Here is a 27,186-nt window from a genome sequence, read left to right as displayed (position 1 = left end):
GGTTAAGCCATCAACTATAGAGAGACTACTCCGGCGGCAATTCCCTAAATCCAGCTGCAAGACCATGGGAGAGTGGTCGGACAATGCTCTTTGCAAATATTCCACATCCTTAACAAAAGGTAATAGTAGGGCATTCCCTAAACACAAATCTGTCCTTGACAATGACCGATAACTTTTAATTATACAAAAAAATAACATTGATTTGCTGAAACCAGATAACCCCTTTAAGCGTAGTTCAGGCAGTTTGAACTTTTTAGACTGGGAGACTAGAGTCACACCTAAGTTTCAGAAGCAACATTTTATGTAGCAATAAAGAGCAGAATCTGCTATTAATTCACATCCTAGGTCTATGGGATCGCCTGTCAGCTCATAAGCTGCTTCTTAAGTTTTTCATATAAATGAGGTTTAACAAATTATGGACGTAACAATCCATCTAATGCGCTAACTGCTTGGTAGCATTTATTTGTACATAAATGTAATTTAGGTGGAGAGACTTTTGTGGCAATTCACAGCGCCTCTCTCGGAGATATCCTATAAAAATTGGACACAGCAAAATTCAAAGTTATTGTAATAAGTATTATACAGTTGATGGAAATGAAGGTATCTACAACAGACATACTGAATTACATGTAGTTATGTGTCTGGATGAGAGTTGTCTGCTCGCCATGAAGCCTGCATAAACCCTGCCAGCACAGATACACATTTTTACTTGGTCATTGTTTAGGAAATGACAGAATAACATGCATATGTCTTTGGAAGGTCTGTCCAACATTCCCGATTTATCCAAGTTTGAATGTCATAACAATTGACTTTTTCTCCACCTTGTTTTCCAACCAGGCCCTTTCAAGTTCTGGCTTCACACCTCCCACATAAAAACCCAACCGCAAACTCCAAATATCTATACAAATGACAGATTCTCACACACCCTTTATGGTAACAAGCTTTTAATTCCAAGAAGACATTGGGAGTCTTGGTTTAGACTTGAATGCCAATAAATTAATCTACAACCAGCAATAGATAAATAAATGTGTCATATTATCCCTAGGGTCTAGTAAAACCAGAAACAAGCTCCTGCACGTTAAACCGCCCATAACGTATGAGGCAAAACACTTTAAGACAATATGGCAGTGCCCGTATTTTCAAGAACTTATACAAATCTAAGTTAATCTCTACTAATTGAAGAAAAAGGAAAATAACCGAAAGTCTTGTAGCATTCAAATAATATAAAAAACGATAGAAGACATGTTAAAAATATATAAAACGCAGACTGCTTTGCCGAGACATGCAGTAATGCCGATTGTAAGAAGCAAGCACTGTAATTATAAACTTTCATAGAAAAGTTATATGCAATTACGTTATATCCAGGGGCGGCAAGTAGCACAAAATTTGTCTAAATATTATGACAGAAGTGAATACAAGCAGTATAGTACCTTGTAGTCTGCTTGACATTTGCGTTATTCAACAAAGAACTTTGTCGGCCGTGCAAAATATGAAACATATTTGCTGTATTAACTGACCACTACATTGATATTGAGGTTAGCCTTACTTTATTAAAGAACACAAAGACATTATAAAAAAAAATATATGTTTAACTAATTTTTAGCTCCAAATTCACTCCCATCATACCTAGGAAGTACTTTCTGTACTCTGTTGCCCATGAGGGTGTATATATTAGAGAAGGTACCATAGCGGAAATCATAATGGGGTCTCTAATTGGTGTTAGTTCATGACACCCCCATCCCCATATTTCAATACAAGAGCGCCTGATGCTTGTTGACAATCCCTCCTTATTCCCTATGGGAGAGAAGGGTAGCTTGACAATCGGGCTGGTTCTGTTCTCCACAGGTGGAGCCCTATAGTTTGACACTGCCCACAGGGAATAGACATACATATACATATAGATGTAAGTCATGTCAGCAATTATGAAGAATGTTTGGAAATTTACATGAATTGTTTTATTGTCAACAAGAGATACCGCTCAGACAGAGCAGAAGCCACAGCATGCAAACGAAGGATACATCCGGCACCCACCCAGGCAAAGGATTAAATGTACAAATCTTTATTCCAACATCCGTGGTATGTGTGAGTGTTAAAATACAACAGTAAAGGCAATTCAAACAGACTTTCCTTAATTATGACATGTTTGTCTGTTTGAAATGCCTTGACGGTTGTATTTTAACGCTCACACATACCACGGATGTTGGAATAAAGATTTGTACATTTGATCCTTTGCCTGGGTGCCGGATGTATCCTTCGTTTGTATAATCTGACCAAATTATATATGTGAAGTATAAAAGTACTAGCATTATGTAACAAAATGTGCATCACACACAAAGTATTCTTCATTTTACTGTATACAGTGTGAGATCAATGGCACAGGTAGGACACTGGTCAGCAAGGTAATCAGCTTACACGTCAGTGTCTTCACTTAGGCTTCTTTCGGATTCCTGAGCCGTTACAATGACATGGTCTAGCTAAACATCCCTGACTACTTAGATGGGTTACAGGGTTGCCGATATAACCTAATCTGCTAGATTTGTCCCTGTAGGGTGCTATGGTAAAGTAGCTTAATCCTGTGAGAATAGTCTTACTTGTGCTGCAGCTAACTGACCTTTATTGGTCATTTACATGTGTAATTGAAATTTGGCCTAATAGTATATTGAATACTTAGTCGTGCAGTGATGAAGGACATAATCTGTCATCATTTGTTATTAATAAGTGGAGACTATAATTGTCATCTTCTATTGTATAATGTGCAGCGGTTAAAATTTCTTTCATGACAAGAAGACTGGGCAATGATTACAAGGCATGAAATATTAATTTATACACAGTTAACAATTTTGAAGTGGTATCATAGGCAACTATGATATACAATTGTGTTATGTACAATAAGAGGTTTCAGGTTAAGGAAATCTTTTTGCATATAGTATATTAATAACATAAGGGTTAAGAAAACAACAGCATAGGGACATATTCTCTCGTTTGTTTCCTGTGCCTGTATATTAAAACCACTGTATTTATTTTAAAAAAAAAAAGAAGTTACCTAAAACTCCTTGCACCAGCGCCGGGTACTGGTGGTCATCCTCCCCTGAGAAATGCAGGGGGAAGAAAGTCATCAATATGTAATCAACTCTCCTACAGCATAGTGGATGACTACCTGTGTCTCCACAACATCATGGTGACCCAACATAGGAGCTCTGTGCCTGCAGTGCTTGTCCCTTGGCAGCCTCCCAAATTTATTTGTGCTGTAGCTTATACCTCTTTATGAGCATTAATAGCTACACAAACAAGATGCCCTAAACCAAAATACTGTACCCGATCCATCGTGCAAAAAATGATTGCAATACATGGAGATGAAGAACAAATACATAATATGACCTCATTGGATCACCACATTAAAAATTATATTAGTATCATAATGACAATACAATATTTAGTAATGAGCGTAGAAAGTTTAATTATTATCATTATTAGTTCAATCACATATAGGAATAAGTATATAAAGAATGGAACAAAAGAAAAGGGTGCATTTCGAAAACCACAATGAGGCCATAACTCACCTGCTGAGAAAGTAAGTTGGATCTGCTCCTCAATAATTTCAAGCGCAATGAAGTCGTGCTTTTCATTAAATCTGCCATTGTAAAGTATCAGTGCATTCCGTTCCCTGGTAGCAAACCTGAAATACAAAAGCCACCACATTCTTTACATTCAATGACGGAACAAGGGGTCAAAGGTCAGTCAGAAACAAAAAAAGAAGCCCAAAAACAGCAGAAACCACCATTACTGAAATCACCATGCAGTTATCGATGTGACAAGCAGACATGTTGGTGATATAAAGTTTGGAATCTAGGCCAAAAATTTCCCAGCCAACTATGGGATGTTCAAATGTAAAAGAAAGCCTTGAAAAGTAGTTCTCTTCAGAGGACTCTTTAGGCTACAAGTCCTTTATTAAATGTTCCGGGGCATGGAGGAGCAGCCACGCTGCATAACTATTGTTGCTTTAAATAAAACTTACTTTCCAAGCCCTCTGTTCTTTTTATTTTATTTATTTTTAAATATTTTACATTGAATTGCTTGGCTCAATCAGAATGTCTCAGAGCCGTCTTCGTAGTATCAACGTAAAGATTACGTACACCTTTGAAAACTTTTTTATTTTTTTTAATAACAATGTCTTCAGGTTGTTTGGCGCAACTTTCAAATTACTTTTTATTTAAAATTATTTTTACTTTTGGGGATACAGCAGCTTTGTATCCTGTAGACAGAGCAGCTGTATCTAGCGCTGAGATCTGTATGCGACAGGTCAGCGGTACTGACGGGTACAGTGTCGGCGGGTCCTACAGGGCTCTAACATGGAGGATCCACCGGTTATCGATGACATCTAAGTTATGAACTTAGATGTGATGGGTACCGGCTAGATCCTGCATGTCAGAGCCCAGCAGGACACCCTTGCACTGAACCCGTCAGTTTACAGTGGGCACTTTGTAATAATTAGATATAGCGTATACACCATGAACAGATATAGTGTATATACAAATATATAAAACTATATTATTTAGTAGAAATCCCAATCACATGATTTCCACATCCCTTTAATCCTTATTTGTTTCCATTTACTGTAGCGCTTATTACTGTAAACTTACATAAGAGAGACTGTGAAATGGAAGCGTTGTCTTAATCCTTTGAAAGTAACAAAGGACTGTGGGGGAAAGCTTCTAGTGGTCATTTCACAGTATGGCTTCTCAAAATCTCCAGGGGGACACTTGCACTTAAATCCTCCTATAAGCAGGTTAATGCAGGTGCCACCATTCTTGCAAACCCCTGGGACACAGCGTCCAGATCTTGAGCTCACTTCACATTGTTCTCCTGAGAAAAAGAAGGATAAGAGAACATTTTATTGTTCAACTAGCATTGCAATGACTGAATAGAAAAATGTAAATTTGCTATTGTACTTATCAGAGACCTACCAGACGTTATAAAATATAAAAAAAACAGATAAAATAAAATTACCACAGTAGGACTGATAAAAGATTGAAAAATAAATTCAACATAAGGTTGACCGTGTTTATATATATATATATATATATATATATATATTACACATACATATACACACATATATACACACACACGACAGATCAGAGTGAATCAGACCCTGAAAGATATCCAGTAATAACTATGTCCTAGACTTGATTGTATCTCCCGGTCTCGAATGCTAGAGACTGCGTGGTAAACACTTCTGTGACGCTGTAATAATAAAGTCTACCTAAAATCATTTTACTTACAGTGTCACTGTAAATTCGTTTATTTATCCTACCTAGATGTGTTGTGATTTATTCCAGGCCCTGACTGGGAATTCGAGGGACTATTTGAGGAGTCCTCAATTTAAAAAAAAACAAAAACCCTGTCCTGTTCACGACTTCCCTTTTATTCCATTCAGAATACCTGGACTAAAGAAGATAAGTATAATGTGCGCCATGAAAGCCATTTTAAAGGCAGTATAGTCTAAACCTTAACACCAGACATTTACAAAGAAAACTTTCTGAAATACCATTTTGTAAAATGGGTGAAAAAAAGCAAAGTAAGGGTTTTAAAACCCTCATGTCATTAGAAGACACAATTGAGGAGGAGCTCAGCTAGAAAATGACTAATTTTTGACTAACAATGACTAATCCCTTCACAAAAAGAAGCCCTTAGGCTAAATGAAAAAAAAAAAAGGAAAATGATAGGCCAAGATGTCGTCATTGCAAATAGGAGGCTGGAATACAAAACTCTTCCCTATGGTAACACTTCAGTCCTAGGCCAGGTGCTCAGATATCCGCCATTCCTTATACTTTGTAGTCCTATACTAGTCAATTGACACCGCTGTCACTGACTCCTTTGTCTTGTGATCTTGGTGAAGCAGACGACAAAATAAGGATATAACCATAATTAAACGTCATCCCGGGAGCAGTGTCACCATGTAACTGGCAGAGCTTTAGAGAAGTGTCTGACAGATGAACATTTCAGACATGGGGAACTGTGTTCACAGCAGGTGACAGAACACCACAAGTAAACATCCTCAGGTAATGTCTCTGCAATAAGCGGACACCGTTTAATTACTGTACATTAAACCACAAATTGCTCCTGAATAGCTTAACTGTTGTGTTGAAAAGCAAACATGTCTAACTGGTGTCATAAACACCAAGTGATAATGTGCGCTAAAAGCAGGGATGGACAAAATATTGTAGGCATTGACAAGACGGCCAGTGGAATCCACAAGTCAGTTTTACTTTTTTAATGCCCATCAATAGAAATCAACCAGGAAAGTCAGGCACCGGTAAGCAATTATCTAGGTATATTGGTTATAATGGAAGGAACAGGGGTCATAAATGGCTAAAATGTAAATGCCCCTTTAATACACCGCAATATCTTTTGTGGAGAATGCAAATTAAATCGATAGGTTAAAAATCTAAAATCCTTACCTAATTATCGTTTAATACAATACATAGGAAATGTAATAGAACATGTAGCAAAAACAATTAAAATGCAACAAAATCCGCATGTGTAACATGCCAGGACTCTGCAAAGGACCAGACGTTTCAGACATCAATATAGGAAAGGGTTCTTTACGGTTAGAGTAGTCAAACTATGGAATGTCCTACTCCAAGAGGTAGTAATGGCAGATACTATGTCAGCATTTAAAAAGGGCTAGGTGTTTATTTACTGACAAATATCATTGAGGGTTATAACTAATCTAGCCGTGAAAGACGTGTAATTTATTGAGAAAGATTGAATTTGATGGACCTGTGTCTGTTTATTCGGATAGGGTGAAAAACATGCAAAAACATGGCAAATCCAGGACAAACTATCAAATCAAAATGTAAAACTTTGCAACATATCCTAAAATTCATGTGGACTTTTTCGGTAGCATGCGAATCCACAGCAAAAATGGCGTGTGAACATGTAATTATCAAATGTCTTTTACAAACAGAAAATAGAAGACCAAAGAACTGAACAATCACAAGATTGACTTTTAAGGTCCTCTACTCGGTTCTTCAGTTTTTGTTGTACTGGCATTACAAGCCATACAATAACATACAAATATCGGTCATTAAATGATAAGCTTCAATTATTTAGATTTTTACATTCTGAATTCTAATTTAGAAAAATAGAGGAAAAAGCTTAATAACCATGTTGTCATGTTACCACAAAAATGCCCGTTGTGGATCAGTTTACCTCTGCGGTAGTAACAGAAGACTCTCAAGATAAGGTAACTTTCAACATGTATAAATTACTAATAATTGCTGTAGGCCAAGTAAGGACCTTCAAAGAATTGGGAGGAAGAACCATGACATTAGACCACGATTATCCTCCAGGGGAAATGGGTCAGGTATTTTTTAAGTTTGGTTACCAACTGTGATTTGTGAACTGAACGCTACTCTCCATCATCAGTCCTTAGTAACTCTTAGCATGAGGATGACAGATTGTAACATTTTGCTGTAACAGATTTCCAAAATGCCTCCTATTGAAAGGGTAATATGAAAAGCAAGGAGTCCCCGGCGGACTACATTCCATCCAGCATTACCACACCAACAGGATCATTCAACTGCAAGTTCATTCACAGGCTAAACAATAGTTCACATTAACATGCAGCGAGTGGCTGGCGCTCACAGCTACGCAGATAACACAACTGTTCAACTAAACTCTAAAACGGGCCACAAATTCAGAGCTAAGACTATTTTTAACAAAGGGACAGAGAGTCAACACAGGGGTTACCCCCAACAAGAAGAGTTAAACAGGCTCTAAAGTGACACACCGACTACAAAACCTACACAAAAAAGAAGGTATGAACTATACAATCTCTCCTAGTGGAAGGTGCTGGGACAAGCGACTTGTTTTGTCATGTTTTCTAATTAATATTAATGAGGCTAGCGCTTCTTAAACTCTAGACAACAGCGATCCGGTTTCCTTTCAAAGTACGTCAACTACTTTATAGCATACGGGCAGCCTATTTCAGGCCTCAACTAGTATTTATCAGAGTGGAAATATACATGGACACAACTACATCTGAGAGACTGTAATGGTCGCTGCTTTGTGTTGGCAGTGCGTTGGCTGAATACGTGAGGGGTAATCACTCTGTTAGTCTAGTGTAAATTGCCTGTACTATTCATCAATGCAACAGTAAAAAGATTTGTATTCTGACCCTTCCTTCATTGCTTGGCACATAAATGGTATAAACCCTAGGAAACTCTGTGTACAAGAGACTTTATTATGTAGGCAAATATCCTTCCACATGTACATTCAAGTTACTAAAATAAACAAAGTTCCCCTGTGGTGGCGCTGCAGGGAAATGGGACACTTACTGCCAGACTTTCACACAGATTACAGCTGATCTCTGGGGATCACAGGCCCTATAATCCCATTCTGTTTTAAACTGCAATTCCAAAAGGGTTGCAATAAAAAGGGAAAGAGAATCTTCATCTTTATTTTGCCCTGAAGATGTTCATTTGATAGCACACTTTCCCCCTTCTGTGTTTTGTGCGTACAATCAATATATCCAAGAACAAGAAGCAGAGAAAAACTTCCAACACACTTAGGGGCCTATTCAGATGAGCAAAGTTTACATCCGGGTGCTGTCTGAGTGTATAACTGTAGGGCACACTGACGAAACACTGACCCATTAAAATCAATGGTCTCATTCAAATGTCCGATTTTCCAAACGACCCATCAGTGTGCAGAGAAAATTACAGTATGCACTAGCTTATTGCGATTCTCTAATTAGACATATCTTTTTAAGTCAATGCGTCAGTGAAAAAACAAATGGATAGTTAGGAGATGTTGAAAAGAAGCAGTCGTTTTTTTTTACGGATGTGAAAAACTGATGATCACTGATGTTAAAAATGGACAAACTAAACTTACACAATACTAAATTAACTCAGACGTACAATTATACATTTTTCTCTGAAGAAACACTGGCGAGTTTTACGTCTGAAAACAGCCTTAAAGGGGTTATCCGGGATTTTAAAATTGATGGCCTAGCCTTAAAATAAACCATCAATATTAGATCAGTGGAAGTCCAAATCTAGGCACCCTGCCGATCAGCTGTTTGAAAGGACAGTGCTGCAATACCAAGTGAATGAGACTGTACTGCAATATCATGCACAGCCGCTACGTAAGTAACGGCGTGTGCGAGTACGAACAAAAATGAAATCCATGTAAACAATGAAGACGATGTAGCGCTAGTACGAGCGCTGCGGCCCCTTCAAGCAGCTGATCACCAGGGCTGACGAGAATCTGATCCCCACCGATCAAATATTGATGGCCTATCCTAAGGATAGGCCATCAAGGTATAGGGGCGTCCCAACAGCCCCCTAACATCCTCTCTATTAGGAAAGGACTAGGCATGTAGAATTTTAAACATTCTTGTGTTCCCAAAGAGATAACTAACAGTAGATATGTCTGGCAAAGCCTATCCACTATGCCAATTGCTATGAAAAAGAACACTTGGCCGTTTTGGCATGATCAGTCAGGCTAGATTGCTATTGGCTGAAAGTTATCTAAAGTGTATGGACATCTTAAGTCTAAATTGTCTGGTAGTACGGTTTTTCCTGAAATAGACACACAACAAAACTAAAACATGCCCCTTAGGTAAGCCCCATCCCCAACAACCTATTAGCCAAAACATGGAGTCAACCAGGATATTAAGGAGAAGTCCTTATAGGCGGATAAATAGTTGGTTGTTTTCTTTTAGGGGGGGGCGGGGTTATTCTGGTCTTCTAGATTTTTTTAACTTTACCATTTAGCCTTTTTTACAACAGCAAAATGGATGACCAGTGACCCCATCATGACACTGACACACACCTATCTCATTGATGAAACCGGTTGTTATTTCCCCTAACACGTTAAAACTAGAAATATACATTTGCAGGTAGGAAGTTAACTGGAGTATGCTAGCTATCTATTGGCCACTTTTGTGTAATAAGTAGTCATACCTGTATATTCTTCATTACATTCACAAGAGTAGCCACCTTCCCTGCTTCGACACAGTCCATTCTTTCCACAAGGACTCGAGTAACAGAGATCAATTTCGGTTTCACAGTAATCCCCAGTAAATCCAGGAGGGCAGCGACACCGCAATCCATTGATGGGATGAATAGGGCGGAAAAGTACTGTATTGGAGCTTATGAAAGGAGCTGAACTATCAAATTTTAATACAGACACACACTTCATGTAATTTTCACAAGGTTCTCTTAAACAAATGTTATCATCAAAAGGCAGGACACGCTGAGTAGAAATCATAGTGAGTAGGGTTCTATTTAGGTAAATTTGTTCTTGGAGATCTTCAGAGAGGAAGAACTTGTTTCGGACTCCGCCGGGAAGCAAGGCAGAAAATGTCACGTTGAGAATGTTGGAGCTCACGTCAGTATCATTTTGAATATTGAAGACAAAGATGCCCTCCTTGGTAGTAGACAACACAGTGGCCACTCCTTCCACAAATAGAGAAAGAAGTGGGGACAGAAACTTCTCCTGAGACATGTTCTCCAGCCGGACTGTGATACTGTTGGTCAACATGTCATCCGTGATGATGGTAACTCGTAAGGTACAGTGAGCAGTGACACTGTGAACACCATCTATAGAAAGAAAAGAACACAAAATGAATAGAAATATTCATGGAAGCATTTATACCACACTACAATTACATATTCTTCTATATAGTTTGTGCAAATGTAAAAAAAAAAAAATTTCTCGAAAGCTAAGAAAACCAAGTCATTGTCACATAATTTACTTCACTTAAAAAGAAACCATGCATGAAATATCCAAATGACCAGGACTAATAAGACCTTAATGACCAGCTACATTTTTTGCCTCTCTGCCCATCAGCAGCCATAATGCTTATTATTTCATTGACGTGGTTATATAAGGCCTGGTTTTATGCGTCACGAATTGTATTTATTTTCTGCGCAATTTGGAGGTAAAAACAATGTACTGTGTAAGTTATATCATTTCGTTTTGGGGCGTGTGTATAGGAAAAAGCTATTTTCGGAAGTTTTTTTTTTTACTTAATTTTTTTTTTTTTATCCAGTTTACGTTTCACGCTAAATAACCTGTTAAATGCATTCTTCAAATAATTACGGTCGTGTAGCTACCTAATATGTAGGTTTCTTCTTTTTATGTAATGTATAGGCAATAAAATATATTTTATGGAAAATAATGACTTTTTTGAACTTTTTTTTATTATTTTTTTTTGGTTACATTTCGTTTTAATCCCATGAAGGGATAACTTTATTTACTACTTTGTCTTTTATTTATAATGTTTTAGCATACGACTGTATGCTAAAACATTATACTGTGTCACTATGACATAGTGTCTAAACAGCAAGCACACTGAACAGACAGCCTTGGGGTCCTCTCTAGGACCGCAGGGCTAACAGCAGAGGGTTCCCCCAGTCTCCGATCGAGTCACCGGGTTTCCGGTGATGGGATTGAAGAGGGAGTTCCCTTTGATCATGCCACAGTCATGGACCACGGCGATCAAAGGGTTAAAAAGCTGGGGGTCTGAATTTTTTTCCAATCCCAGCTATACGCAAAAGGCTTCTCTAACTTCAGGAGCTGTTCGTTACAGCTCCTGATAAGAGACTGAGCGCTCCTAGGTTCGCTCATATGCCTTTTCCACAGCGATGCCCAAAGATGTCGCTGTAGACTGAGGACATACACCTCCCGCAGTCAAAAAAAAGACAGCGGGAGGTCGTTAAGGAGTTAAAAGATGCAAGATGTGGATGAACATTTCAGTTTTACACAAGTCATGTTCTGTTGAGATGATCTCCTTTCATTAAAAGGTCTGTGGAAGTCTAAGGGTATGTTCACACGTAGTCAACAAAAACGTCTGAAAATCCAGAGCTGTTTTCAAGGGAAAACAGACCCTGCTTTTCAGAAGTTTTTTTACCAACTCGCATTTTTCGCGGCGTTTTCACGCCGTTTTCGCGGCGTTTTTTACGGCCGTTTTTGGAGCTGTTTTCATTGGAGTCTATGAGAAAACAGCTTCAAAAACGTCCAAAGAAGTGTCCTGCACTTCTTTTGCCGAGGCTGTATTTTTACGCGTCGTCGTTTGACAGCTGTCAAACGACGACTCGTAAATAACAGGTCGTCTGCACAGTACGTCGGCAAACCCATTCAAATGAATGGGCAGATGTTTGCCGACGTATTTGAGACGTATTTCCAGACGTAAAACGAGGCAAAATACGCCTCGTATACGTCTGAAATTTGGCCGTGTGAACATACCCTTAGGGTATGTTCACACGGTTAACAAAATACAGCTGAAAATACGGAGCCGTTTTTTAACTCGTGTTTTTCTACAGACGTTTTTTGACCCGTTTTTCTTTTAAGCCAAAGAAAAACGGCTCCAAAATCGGCTCAAGAAGTGACATGCACTTCTTTTTACGCCTCTTATGACATTTCAGCCATTTTTCGGGACGTTTACTACCCGAAAAATGGATGAAAATAGCCCGTGTGAACATACCCTCATGGTAGTACAAAATTAAATATATAGTTCAATCTGCCAGCTATTCATATTGTATATACAATTTTTATCAGTATAAATACTGGAGGGGGCGGAATATATTAAAAGCTTTACGCCACTTTTCTGGCGTTAAAAAGTAAAAAAAAAATGTTGGCGCGCACCAGATTTGTTATTAAATTTCAAATGTTTTACTTTTACCGTTTCCAAAAGTGGCTAAAAAAGGCGCAAGGTTTAGCTGGAGGGGCATGGACCAACAGACTTACCATAACTTACCCCAGAAACTGACATAAGTTATGTCACAAATCTACACCTGCTCATAGGAGGCGTGGATTTGCATTTCTGTAGCATGGACAGCAAAATATTCGCCAAATGCCAGTCTTAATATATCCCTCCCCACCCCTGTGCTTTTATCACTAAAGCAAATCCTTATGAAAGTCTGTAAGGACACAGTGACAAAAGAAATGATGTCCGCATCTGTAAAACTGAATATGTAACTGTGAAACGTCAAAGGATCCCAATGTATGGAATCGATATGGTGAACTATTCCCCCTACAAGCCTGACTTTCTGTTCCCCTAGAGAGATAAGGGCTGCCAAAAGGTGTCAATGACAATAAATATGACTCCCTATGACACTAAACATGCACGCTCAGCCAATCCAAACATGCATAAAAAATGTAAAATTGATTCTCGTTTTTCTAATCTTAACAAAATAAAACCCTCCTGTCCCTCACAATGGAGCTGTCCATACGTGTAAAGGATCTGCCAGGCACAGCTTCTGTGTCAACACCCATAGGTAATCAGTCTGCACCTGCTTCTATGTCTGTGAGACTGACTCCATCTTCCACCACTCAGGGTGGCAGGCTTAGGAGTGGGAGAGCCTATCACAGCCTGGCCAGACGGAGCTAGTTCCCGCCCTCTGTCTATTTATACCTGCCTTTCCTGTTCCTCCTTGCTTGTGATTCTTCTCTGTTGGTTTCCTTGCCCTGCTGCAGCTTCTTGAACTATTTGACCTTGCTTCATATTGACCCTGGCTTACTGACTACTCTCCTGCTCTGCGTTTGGTACCTCGTACACTCCTGGTTTGACTCGGCTCGTTTCACTCTTGTTGCTCACGGTGTTGCCGTGGGCAACTGCCCCTTTTCCCTGGCTTCTGTGTACCCTTGTCTGTTTGTCTGTCGTGCACTTATTGAGCGTAGGGACCGTCGCCCAGTTGTACCCCGTCGCCTAGGGCGGGTCGTTGCAAGTAGGCAGGGACTAGTGGCGGGTAGATTAGGGCTCACTTGTCTGTTTCCCTACCCCCAGCATTACAATACGTATATAACGTGCTGCTGTTGTTATGATAAAGCACACATAGAACATAATAGTCCAATGCTGCTTCAGCACAACCCCCTGGTGAGCATCTGTCAGAATTCATAAGAAGCTATGAATGAAAAGACCCCACAGTAAAATGAGAGTCTTTAGCAGTAAGTGTCACAAGAGACGATGGGGGGGGGGAGTTATTAAGACTGGCGTTTAAGATGCCACTCTCAATCTAAAGAGCGCTGTCATGGGATGCGCCTCTTAAAAAATGAGGTGCATCTTTGCCCTTCCAGCTATGAGATAGAGCAGATTTGCACTATATTTTATGCCGGCTTCTGGTGTAAAATATAGTTCATTTGTTTGGTAACGGAGAAGTTCTCACCCCCTTCCGCTGAGTCCAGCCCACTTTTTAGTGAAGTACCATTAGCGGCGCAAAATTTCTTTTGCGCAAATTGTGACTTTTCTACACTAAAAACCTGGTGTATATAGAATATAAATGCCCCCATAATACCAGAGAAAAGTACACTATATTTAGACGTTTCATGACATCACATACCTTTGGGAAGAGACATTATTTAAAAATAAAAAATATATTTTTTTCCTAAGGATATGTATTAAGAAAAGGTTTTTCAATCTCCCCACAAATACTCCCCAGTATTGCTTTAGTTTTGCCTTCAGCTTTGTCAGGTTACAGAATGTATGTTTCATCTGACCTCTCCATTTTCTAGGTCCACATTAAATCATCCATAGTCCCTACTACTCAACGTCTCTTCCATTTGCAGCTCAGAATCATACGTCATGGGTTTTATGTCCTATCATTCTTTGACATATGGTCTCCACAAATACTTTTTTATCCCATCTTTCCTCACAGTCTAGAAGCTCAATCCAAGTCCTGACAATATAATGAGAATGTCAAACCACTTGAAGTGGCCCTTGATATGAGATCAAATAGCTATAAAATGTGACATTCTTTTTTAAGATTTCTAAAAGTGACAGAAAACGTTCCGGAAAACGTTGCAAGGTTTTGCATTTGTTTTATTGGTTAACATGATCATTAAAAATAAAAAAAAACTCAGCATACATTAAACCCTTTTATCAAACATCCTATTAGGACACTGTGAAATAACAGGAGGGAGTCTCTAATTCCCAGCCTTAGTCAATTAACCAAAATGGAAAATCACCTACAAAGAGTGTCTCCCTCTCCTGGAGGACCCAGCGCAAACATGGACAGCCCACTGATTTTAATGGGCAGCATGTAATGCCGCTGATCACTGGGGGTCCCTGAGTTCGGCTTATTTTTGATGGAACCCAAAAATATTTTCCAAAGATTACAATACACTTTAGCCCTTTTTAAGGTAATACATCAGAAAAAAAATATTGGAATAACGACTATGATTATTTCTAAGAGGGTATGCTCTCTATTTTTTTTTTTATCATACCATTATATTTTCGTAGTTTATTTTTCACTGTTCTAAATATCCCATAATATAGTTCCTGTTTACTATAAATCTTTGGCATACATTATGAAAAACTATAAAGACAGATAATCTAGTGGAACCTGCCACACCTTATGGATCCATGCAACTATCTCTCCGCAAACCCAGCAGGTGTATGAAAACACGTATAAACAATCATGGATGGGACAACTAAAATACACAAACATCTATTGTTTGCATGAGCGCCTGGCATTAGTGACATCATATCTAACACATGTAAGGGAAAGTGACATTGGTTTTGGACTGTTGCCACTGAAACCGACACAACATTGTAAAAAAATAGAAAAATGTGTTTCCTGTTTTCGTAGAGATGAAACGCTGTGATTGCTGTCAGTTGTACACGCCATCATTTTTTTTTTTAGAGCACCGTCTGGGGTCACTATAAACTTTGCTGCATTGTATCAGCTAAACCCTGAATTTAGGCAAGTTAAACTCACATTTATCATGCAATGCGAATGAAATCTAATTTACACTCAAATAATGTGCTAAAGAGGTCTTTCAACTCACAAAAATGTTAGTGTATACTGCAGCATTAAAACCGTTTAATAGCATTACAGGTACTGCAATACGGTACAAAGCATGTAAAAGGGAAAAAAATTGGCTAGGTTAGGACCAAACCGCGCCGCCCCCCCCCCCCCCCTCCCATCAAAACACACTAATATTGGAGCTCTCCTGTCCTGCTTGCTCAGGATCAGGAAACCTTCAGTGCAAAACTGTACCTCGATATAGTCCATCCTCTGCATCATGAATACCGTCTACCTTGACCCTGAACTCGATTGGGTCGATCATGACCGTGCTTTCTGCAGGCATTGAAAATTTAACAATCTCAGGAAAAATTACAAAGATCTACTCGTAGCAGGACCCCAAATAAAGGTTTGGGAGATCAGCCCTTAGAACGTTAATATCCCACATTTATGTCCAAGAAAAAAGGCCATTACATAGCCAAAAACAGAAACTTCACCGCAACTACACGTGAATTGTTCTTACACCTTTAAAGCTAGTGGCATTAATAGCAAAGGGTTACAGCAGTAGGCTATATGGAGTAACCGGATCCACTTGTATAGAACGGAGACAGATCACCCGATCTGGTGCAGGATCATAGAATAAAATATAAAACCCAACATTTACATGCAAATACAGTATAGAAAAGGGGAATATCTAATAGAATGACAAATGAGTTATCACGTGACAGAATCATTATGAAGTGGGTGACAAAGTGTCATTGTTCAACTTCAACTAAAGTGTCAAATAAAAACTGGAAGGAATGGCAGCTACTGTTTGTACAGAGGACATCTATCAACAGAATAATGGGTTTAGTGCTACAGGCGAATACGACAGCAAAAGGATTCATGTAAAACTGAAATACACAGGCCCCGGAGCAGCAGTGTAATATAGTAACTACAATGAAGTATATTTATCCATATTTATCCACTTAGAGCCTATTGTAATACAAACCTAAGATAGAAATATAAAATATGTAAAGAAGATGGAACTTGAGCACCACTTCTTATAGGACTAGATCGGACAGTCCAATACGCCTTAAAGGCATTGTCTCAGATTAGAAAAAAGGGGCTGCTTTCTTGCCAGAAATACTTCCACTTGTGTACCTCGACTGTCCGGCATTGCAGCTCAGCCCCCTGAAATTCAATGGGGGAAGAGCTGCAATACCAGACACAGCCTATGGAATATAGTGGCACTGTTTTTAGAAAAAGCAGACTCTTTTTGTTATCAAATAATCTAGCTTAAAACTGAACAACCAAGAGTGAGGGAATTGCCAAGAATTAAACAATAATTACACCCGAAACTGAAGCTGGTGCACGACCAGCAAGTCAAACAGGAGCTCAACCATTCAGACTCTGGTCTATCCATGCACCTGTCTCACTCAGTCATGACCATCTACTTCTCGCACAATTTAATACTGGACTACTGATCATTCAATATTTTACTGCACAACTCTATGCCCTAAGGTTAGAGTATGAGGCTTATAGTGTCCACTTTAGTTTATTGCCATAGGCCAAATAAAACTAAAATGACAATTACCCACTTAATATATTGCCTTAAATTATACATCTGATATATGTTTGTAAACTGTTGGTATTTTGGCAAATTGTTGAGTTTCTACACAATACAGTCACCTCATTCCAATGATATTGCAGCTGCTACCACAACCCATACTTGTTACCCCTTGAGCAGCTGTCACTTCAGATTTATTGTTTTCCTCCTGTTGACCTGCGAATCGGCCACTTGTCACTGGTGGAATTCCTCCCATAGTTGTGGCAGAACTGTACATGCAATGCAGTGCACCGGATCTGGTGGCTCCACGTTGTAGACCGGAGAACTACTCTACAGGTGGACTAACAGTCCCCACACACGAAGTCAATGTTAGGTCAGTAAATATAGTTGAAGCACTCAGGTATATTTTCAAAGGGACTATTACTAAATTAATGGTGCTGATTAACCAAAGTTCTGGAAAACTATGTCAGGAGATCAAAGAAGGCAACATAAAAAGCCTACACACTAGCAGTCATCGCCACTGCTTTCATGTACACATAGCAAAGCAGCTCGCTTTAATGCTTTGTAGGCGTTCACTTCTATTTACACGGAAATTATGGGGACGTTTCTCTCCTTCGACTCACACCTGCCAGCTGGGCGGTTAAGAAGGGAGGAACACGGGTCCAGACATATTGTGGTCCTTCAGAAAGAGGAGCATTATTTGTAGACTAAAACCAACTGTGTCTATATAGCACGTGTTACTGATCTATAGCCGGGTAAGGGTTAATACAGGAGTTCTCTCAACACAGCTCATCTGCTGGCATTCCACTGCCCGCAGCCAATGTTGATTTTGTCCCAGATTGAGTTACACAGGTTTTGGGTGGTGTCATCACTATTCACTAGTGCAGCCAGTAACCTCTCGTAGAAACCCATAATGGTAAAACTTGGAACCCGCAAGATGGGTAAATCTAATGTTGGCCATACACATTAGATAGAAGGTGGACAACTACTGAATGTGTATGGGAAGCTTTATATTTTATTGAGCCGATCACCCTGATAACAACACGCGTCTACGCCTTTGAGAGTTGCCAGTAAATCATGGACCGGATAGGTTGAATTTTACCTACCAGATCCGAATGATGCTCTTGGAGATAAGTGGTGCAAGACGTGTTTGGCAGCCACTTATCTCCCCCCGCTGCTCATCTCAGAGGACTACACAGTAAAAGATTCCCCAGTAATAAATGGTTACTAATTTTCAGAAAATACTCATTTAGCATTTTTAGATAGTTCTGCTCAGAACGTTTATTTATTGTGGATTGAACCAAACAACAAAAAGGGTGTAAGGGCTTTTCCACACGTAGCGGAATTGCTGCGTATTTTCCGTCCGGAATTGTGGACGGAAAATACGCAGCAGAATACAGTAGCAGCAAAGCGGGAGAGATTTAACAAATCCCATCCACACGCTGCGTAAAATTTCCGAGCTGAAATTGATCTGCAGTGCGTATTTTTCGTAGCGCAGCATGTCAATTCCTGCTGCGGAAAGTGGACTGAATTGCTGCATTTTACAGGAGATGTCTCCATCTGCTAACATTGAGAAAAACGCAGCAAAATACGCACTAGTTTCTGCTGTAAAAAACGCAGGAAATGGTGCGGTTTTTTCGCAGCTGAATTTCTGCTACTTTCTGCAGCAGTTTTGTTACGTGTGGACAAGACCTAAAATTTTCATGCAGTCATCCTAAGAAAAATGGGTCATTTCAGGGGACACAGCGATAAGACCCAATATCGTCCTTCCAGATCAGTAACCGATAGCAGCTACGAATACATTTATACCAATCCATGTTTTTAGATCAAGAATGATTATCATGTTTTGGTGCGTTTTATATATGAAATGGTTTACAAAAAATATAAAATAGGAAAATGAAAAAACTCATAATAATAAACATAAAACTCCTAAAGCAAAGACATTGCCAGGACTATATAAAAAGTTTTCTTTATGGCATGCTTTCTTCATATAGTGCAGAGCCCTGAAGAATATGTCAAGCAAAAGAAAAAAGCTCAGAGAAATGTTGAGATGCCTACACTGGATTTTTTAAGACATGATACTTTCTAAAATGATCAACCTACGGTATCAGAATATATTATGTGATCTCTTAAACAACAAGCCTCATATATGAAATTGTAGGACAAGCTCCCTTTTACAGTATGCGTGATCCAATAATTGACATGCAGGGCTGCAGAGAATTTCCCCATTGTTGGCCGGCAAATACAGCCCAGATTATAATCCCTCCAATGAACTCCAGAATACAGCCCAGATTATAATCCCTCCAATGAACTCCAGAATACAGCCCAGATTATAATCCCTCCAATGAACTCCAGAATACAGCCCAGATTATAATCCCTCCAATGAACTCCAGAATACAGCCCAGATTATAATCCCTCCAATGAACTCCAGAATACAGGCTTCTGTAGACCAGCTGCTGATGGATTCACAATGCAATGGTGGAGTATTTTTACATTATTACTTGATCGCTCGAACTGGAAAATGAAAAGATTGTGATCATTTAGTCATCTCGCTCATATATTCAGGGGGTGAATTTACAGGAATGAAAGGCATACCGACAAGTAGTACAAAATAAACAGAGCACCTACTCCAGTCAGAGCCCTTCATTTATGTTCGGGAGTTTATTTTATGCTACAGTAAATGACCTTCTTATTATTTATTTTATGGATATTTGTATTACATAGTGTACAGATGGTATATTTATAATCAATGTAAGGTTAGATACAAAAAGTGTACGCAGCTTATGTTTAAAATGGGACTAAACTCCACCCTGCCCTGTGCCTGTAACCGTCACTTCTGTACACACCCTTCAATAAAGTCTGGGCCTCAAGGAAGAAAAACCTGTACAATAGTTAAAGGCACCTGTAGACCAGCATTTACGGAGGAAATGCTGACTAATGTACTCTCAAATGCAGCTTCCCTGGAAGCAAAACGTATTGTTTGAAATAGAAGGGCAGGACCCAAAGTCTGGGATAATGTGACACGTCATTCTTCCCCGTAGACTTCTGAAATCACATATCCAAGGCAATACACACTGAAGAATACATGTATACAAGAGAAAAAAATTGTCAGGGTTCGGACCAAACCCCCCCCCCCCCATCAAAACACTGCCTTGGCTGGTAATATTGGGGCTCTCCTCTCCTGCTTGCTCAGGAAACTTTTAGTGCAAAACTGTACCTCGATATAGTCCATCCTCTGCATCATGAATACCGTCTACCTTGACCCTGAACTCGATTGGGTCGATCATGACCGTGCTTTCTGCAGGCATTGAAAATTTAACAATCTCAGGAAAAATTACAAAGATCTACTCGTAGCAGGACCCCAAATAAAGGTTTGGGAGATCAGCCCTTAGAACGTTAATATCCCACATTTATGTCCAAGAAAAAAGGCCATTACATAGCCAAAAACAGAAACTTCACCGCAACTACACGTGAATTGTTCTTACACCTTTAAAGCTAGTGGCATTAATAGCAAAGGGTTACAGCAGTAGGCTATATGGAGTAACCGGATCCACTTGTATAGAACGGAGACAGATCACCTGATCTGGTGCAGGATCATAGAATAAAATATAAAACCCAACATTTACATGCAAATACAGTATAGAAAAGGGGAATATCTAATAGAATGACAAATGAGTTATCACGTGACAGAATCATTATGAAGTGGGTGACAAAGTGTCATTGTTCAACTTCAACTAAAGTGTCAAATAAAAACTGGAAGGAATGGCAGCTACTGTTTGTACAGAGGACATCTATCAACAGAATAATGGGTTTAGTGCTACAGGCGAATGCGACAGCAAAAGGATTCATGTAAAACAACTCTACACATTGAAGAATACATGTATACGAGAGTGAACAGAGGTAAAGTGGTCAGCTACTAATGTGATCATCGCCGACACATACATTGTTATTCTACAATTCCAATATGGTTACAGGATTATTATTATTTTTACCTACAAATTAATAAAAGCTATGACAAATGTACTGTTGCTATATCTGATTATTTCCACAAATGTATTTTTCCGCTTCCTCTTTTGTAGAGCAATTTTATTACTATCAATCTATTATACTGAGGCTTTAAATGCCCACACTTTCCACCGGCTCAACACCAAGACCCCCAAATAGGTCAGTAAGGGGAGATAGAATGCTTATCATTAAACATGAGCATATATCATTATCGTCACGTTAACCCATGATTTGCCTGTTCAGCTTTGCTCAATATGGTCTTTAGTATACCTAGCGCACATGTCGCTGAACCTCTGGTCAAGAGATGTCCTGATACAGGGGGATCACAAGGTGTTTCTGTTATTAGTACAACAAACAGATAAGCATGTAAAAAGCAACCTGCAGGTGTTCTTACAATAGATTTACTTTCACTGTTTATATAACCAGAGTTTGTCCAAGTCAAGGTGCAGTGTCTCGGAGAGCTAGCTCCAAGGTCACTCGTAGGTCTGAAAGAACAGCGGTCAGTTTTACCAATGCACCAGTAAAAAATACAACATGAAACACCATTACATACTGATCTATTTTTCTGTAAGTTTCTTCAGGTATAACCATCATGTATTATCTACCACAACAATAGTACAGCTTGTAATGTGTGCTTGAAGTATATCGAAATTTCATTTATCCACAACAGTTCTGGAATCGCACAAATTCCAAAAAAAACAAAAAACAAAAAAACAACAACCATACATTCAATATTATTCTCAAAATAAACTAGACTATATCTAGACCTATGAATTAATGGAACCAAGAGTGCACATACCATTGAGAAAACCCATGCAGCTTAGAAGGAAGGGGCTCAGCCCTGGTTGTTCCCATCTTTGTTAATGTGTGGGAAGAACCTGTGCCGGACCCTCCGCTCAAGGGGCTAGAAAATTGGCATAAAAGGGAGCAAAGGAGGAAAGAAATATCCCGACCCTCTGTCCTGGGTGGCAAAACCTGCACCATAATGAGGGGCCCATATTGATCTTTGCTAATGGGTCCTCTCTCTTCTGTATATTCCTCTGCAGGAAACAGTCTGCATTCCGACCTTGTGGTCCTTTGCACAGTAGAATCCACAGTATGCTTGTGCTTACAGACACTATTAGTGTAGGCAAAATATTTTCTTTTCCTGATACAGTACAGATTTTGTTTCGTTTTTTTTGTATGTATATTATATTTTCATAGTAACAATAAGGAAATTCTCACAAAGTCCACAGTTTATGTTCCCACAATTTGAAATTCTGTTATTGTACTTTACTTCTTGTCAAATTGAAACTGCAAAAAAACTAAGTTCTGACTACGAATTTGCATGCAGGAAAGTTATCATGTCAAGGGCATGAAAGGAAATGGCAAATGTGACACGTTGCGCACCCTCCACCTCTATGTGTTGTAATGAGAACTGTAGTCCTCTATTGACATAACTGAGGCAGACATGTCCTTCATATGGACATCGTGAGATTTCATTATTTCTGTATTATTCTGTATAAACCCTGCTACAAAACAGCAAACATTTCATGCCAACTAAGGCTATGTTCACACGGAGTATTTTGGGGGAGGAATATCTGCCTCAAAATTCCGTTTGGAACTTTGAGGCAGATATTCCTCTCCCTGCACGCCGATTTTCGCGCCGTTTTTCGCCCGCGGCCATTGAGCGCCGCGGGCATAAACAGCGAGAAATACGCTTTCTCCTGCCTCCCATTGGAGTCAATGGGAGGTCAGAGGCGGAAGCGCCCGAAGATAGGGCATGTCGCTTCTTTTTCCCACGAGGCAGTTTTACTGCTCGCGGGAAAAAGACGCCGACGCCTCCCATTGAAATCAATGGGAGGCGTTCTCGGGCCGTTTCTGCCGAGTTTTGCGACGCGGTTTCCGCGTCAAAAAACTCGGCAAAATACCCCGTGTGAACATAGCCTAAACTAGTCAACTAAATCAAGAGGGCACCTGTGTGGGTAAAAACACAGCTCTGCTGTCACAGAAGCACTAGAAATTGATGACAGGTTTTGTTAAGAATGTAAACCACTGCCAATTATGTTTAGCCCTCCCTTCCCATGTAAACACAGCCTATTCTTATCAGAAAACTAGAAGAGATAAGAACGTGGGGAAAATAAGGCTACCTGGCCGGGCACATTCCTAGCAACAACTCCGATTCCCGAGAGCCGTTAAAATGATAGGTTACAATCCTTTACTTGAATTTCACTTTGTAAACTTGGGAGGACAGGAAGTTTTAATAATACAACATTTTACCACATTTACAACTTGCAAATACCCCCGCCACCAATTATTTGTAACGTCACGTTATGTCTATGGAAAATAATATTTCCCCCTGAGATAGACAATATGGTGTCTACTGTAATTCAGGTTCATAACAGTGACAGTGTTTATATAAATATATATGAAAGTACACTCGTGTGGGAGATTATGTCAGGGTGGATAGTACGTCACAGCGGCTTGTAGCGAATGGACGATGTGGCCACCTAATGTTACGTCATTATGAGCACAAGAACTGCATTGACAACATAATTCAACACACTGGACGTCGGTATGGAACGTGCGCAGATTTATCAGTAAGTACATTGCATTTTTTATTTTCTTAAAAGTTGGTGCTATTATGGAGATTTGTCCAAATCTTGGAACATCCCTTTAAGGTGGATGCACCTGTGGCAAATTTTGTTTCAATTTTTTTTTCTGCGAGTTCCATTCATCTGAATGAAACTTGCAAAAATCTATACACCTGCCGCAGAAACAACCACATTCAGATGAACGGAACGGACTTTCCTGGTTGTTTTCCCCCTGCAGTATTTTGCCCCATTAGGCAGAAGTGCAATGTTAGTGAATATAAATATAGGACTCTCCATTCACACCGTACTTTAGTAACCACTAAGGTTTTGCACTAGTTTTAAATAATGCGGTTGGCATGGTAGCATATTCGCGTTGTGCCATTCTCCGCTGGTGAATCAGTACTAGGAACTAAAGAAGTGTTAATATTAAAACAAATACCGAACACAACAGCAGCAAATATCACATTTACAACACTATCATTTTTTTTCTTCTTGCTAGTATAGAACCTCACTACTATCACCCCGTCCATGGGAACCTGGACTGATAGACACCATTTCATTGCTCCATCCACAAAATCCCTGAAACCTGTAGTAGAAATGACTTTATACTTGCTCATAAGTAACCAACTTCCTGCTCTTTCAGTTCCTCTCACCTCCAGAACGCTGGCTGGGTAAATATTGTCTCCGCACCTTATCTCAATCCTCCACACCAGATAATCTTTTATCAACTAAGAAAGGAGATTATAAACACATGAAACTGTCGATGACTTTTTGTTTGGATAAGGCAAAATCAAATGAACACAGACAAACTATTGAGAACAATACTATTCCATGTTGGTGCAGGTGCACCTATTCCTGTTACACGCAAACTTTACACGTGATCATACAGAACACTTCATATGTTATTCACAAATACTTCCAACACCGGCTAGACCAAGTGGCCACATCCTTAATATACCAGCCTTGTGGACAATGTCCCCCATTAGGAGGTTTTGTTAGTATCAGTCAAGATGTTAATGTCATTCTGTATATGTAACAATTTTGTGGGAGATGTGCCATAAGCTTACACATTTGATAAATGTTGGCTGTACCCGCCAGTTTCTGAAGGATCAGCCAATGCTCTTATATGTATGTGGCATCCCAACTGTCCCTCAAAATCTGCCAAAGGGAAAGATGGATTTCAACTGCTGCCATAAGAGAGATAGATGTCATTTGGCTAACAGCTATCTCATATGTAAGGCCTGATTTAATCATTAAGCTGTCAAGATCAGTTTGTCGTGTTCTTATTCATGCCAAAAAAGCATAAGGTAGGCCGACACAAGGAGAAGAAAATACATACTACACAGGCACAACATGGAAACTAATGTTAGGGGGCCAGGGAAGTACTTGGAAGTCTCGGTCGCGCTCTTCCAACCACTGTCGGACATTTCTAGCCTTATGACATGTTGCATTGTCTGCTGGAAGATTCCATCTGCCCCAGGGAACAGCATGTATGGGTGGACGTGTTCTACAACGATGGATTCATTCCCAAAATGGATGAGTGGGCCCAAAGAATGGCATGAAAAAATTCCCCAGACCAGAACGCTGCCACCACCAGCTTGTGTTCTTCCAGCAATGGTTGCAGGGTGTTTGTTCTCGGATGTTTCTCACCTGACACATCAACGTCCATCCGTTCAATGAAGCAGAAAACGTGATATTGAATAAGGCAACTCTTTGCCAATCATCAGTGGTCCAATTCAGATATTGCCATGCCAATTAAAGCCTTTTTTCCGATGTGCCTTTGTTAACAAAGGAGCAGTGACCATCCGTCTGCTTTGGAGCCCCATACGCAGTAGGGTTCGCTGAACTGATTTAGACACACGTCTGGTAGCCCCCTGGTGGATTTTCACAGTGAGCTGCTCCACTGTAGCGTGTCGGTCAGCCTTCGCGCACCTTCCTAGCCGATGTTCACCTCTCACATCAATGGCACATGGTGCTCTGCAGTTTCCACGTCAGTTATTCCCGATGGTGCCATTTGTCTACTCACGATACACTTTCAGCAGAGCAGCACGCGAACAGTTCACAAACTGCACTGGCAGGTTACTCATGGCAACAATGAGTGATATGTGTCCAGACAGCCTATTGCACACCTTATATACCCACCAAGCCAGCCCACAACACATCCCATCCCTTCTTACGCGCTGCATACGTTGGCAGTAGGAGGTGATCATAATAATGGGACTCGACTGTGTATGGACACAACGGTCATCAGACTCCCGTGCAACAAAATTAGACAAGTTGTGAGGTGAAAAAGTAACATGTACGTTGCGTGAAAGTCACATGATTGCAACGGTAAATATTTTACATTGAGGCCGGTCGCGCATATATAGCGTGTTGACCAAGCTTTATAAAAGAACAAAATTACAGCAGTTGCTTCATTGGTTTATAATAAGTAATAAAAACTTATTAGACACTGGCTGAAATCCAAGAATCTAGGTTGAAGATATATTAACAGAAAATAATAGAAGACCACAAACATTCAATATGAATAAATACTTCATATTACCACTCAACATTAACAGCTAATGGCATTTCTAACATGTACGATTGCACAATACTAGAATATGTGTTGCAGATTATTTTAAAGTGACTTATCTACAGAAACTCAGTGGGGGGTTAAGGATGTATACAATGTGCAAACGTCTCCCGAACCGGTCAGGCTGGTTAATCAATACTAGCGACAAGAGACTAAAGATAAAAGCACAGGAGACATTTATACCCTCAGTAATCTGCAAGGATTTATGCCTTTTACTGGAAGACACAGAAGCAAACATGCATTACACAAGAAATTATTCCCTACACTTATTACACTGTAGACACCATTGTTTTCCATGGCTAGATGGCAATTTATTGAAGTGTAAAGAATGTATTAGCTTAATTTAGAGAATAACTCCGCCAAGATAAAAAAAACTAAAAACTCTGAACCAATTTGTTCTCCTCTGCTCGAGGGGCCCTGTTAAGGGCTGTGTGGTCAGGTCCTATTCTATAAGGCAGGGCTTCTCAAACTTTTTATACTAGGGCCTCACCAGCCGAGGTCCAGGTCCATGCCAAAGTAAAACATATTGCACAATTTACCTTTCATATGTCTCCTGAACACAGTATAACATCGAAGGCATAGGCATAAAATTATTCAACCATATTGCTAAACTAATAGTTTGTTATAGCACATACATCTATATAGGTCCTCAGACTTTACCCCAGAATCTCAGTAGAATGCCCCCGGCTGCCCATGTATTGCACAGGCGCTGAACAGCAACTGAACTGT

General features: G+C 39.7%; 1 protein-coding gene across 3 annotated transcripts in view; it reads right to left on the bottom strand.

The window, feature by feature from the left end:
- CELSR1 (cadherin EGF LAG seven-pass G-type receptor 1) overlaps nt 1–27,186 on the bottom strand; it is a 142,833-nt gene that overhangs the window by 78,357 nt on the left and 37,290 nt on the right. For all 3 annotated transcript variants that reach the window (XM_075857228.1, XM_075857229.1, XM_075857230.1), the window contains exons 2-4: nt 9,972–10,610; nt 4,641–4,863; nt 3,561–3,676 (exon numbers count right to left, since the gene is read on the bottom strand). In XM_075857228.1, coding sequence (XP_075713343.1) covers nt 3,561–3,676; nt 4,641–4,863; nt 9,972–10,610 — 978 coding nt within the window. The remainder of the gene's footprint in view (nt 1–3,560; nt 3,677–4,640; nt 4,864–9,971; nt 10,611–27,186) is intronic.

This window comes from Rhinoderma darwinii, chromosome 3 (assembly GCF_050947455.1).
Source record: "Rhinoderma darwinii isolate aRhiDar2 chromosome 3, aRhiDar2.hap1, whole genome shotgun sequence".
In the NCBI taxonomy this organism is placed as follows: Eukaryota; Metazoa; Chordata; class Amphibia; order Anura; family Rhinodermatidae; genus Rhinoderma; species Rhinoderma darwinii.
The sequence above is the reverse complement of the archived record's forward strand: the minus strand, read 5'-3'. Positions and strand labels throughout refer to the sequence as shown.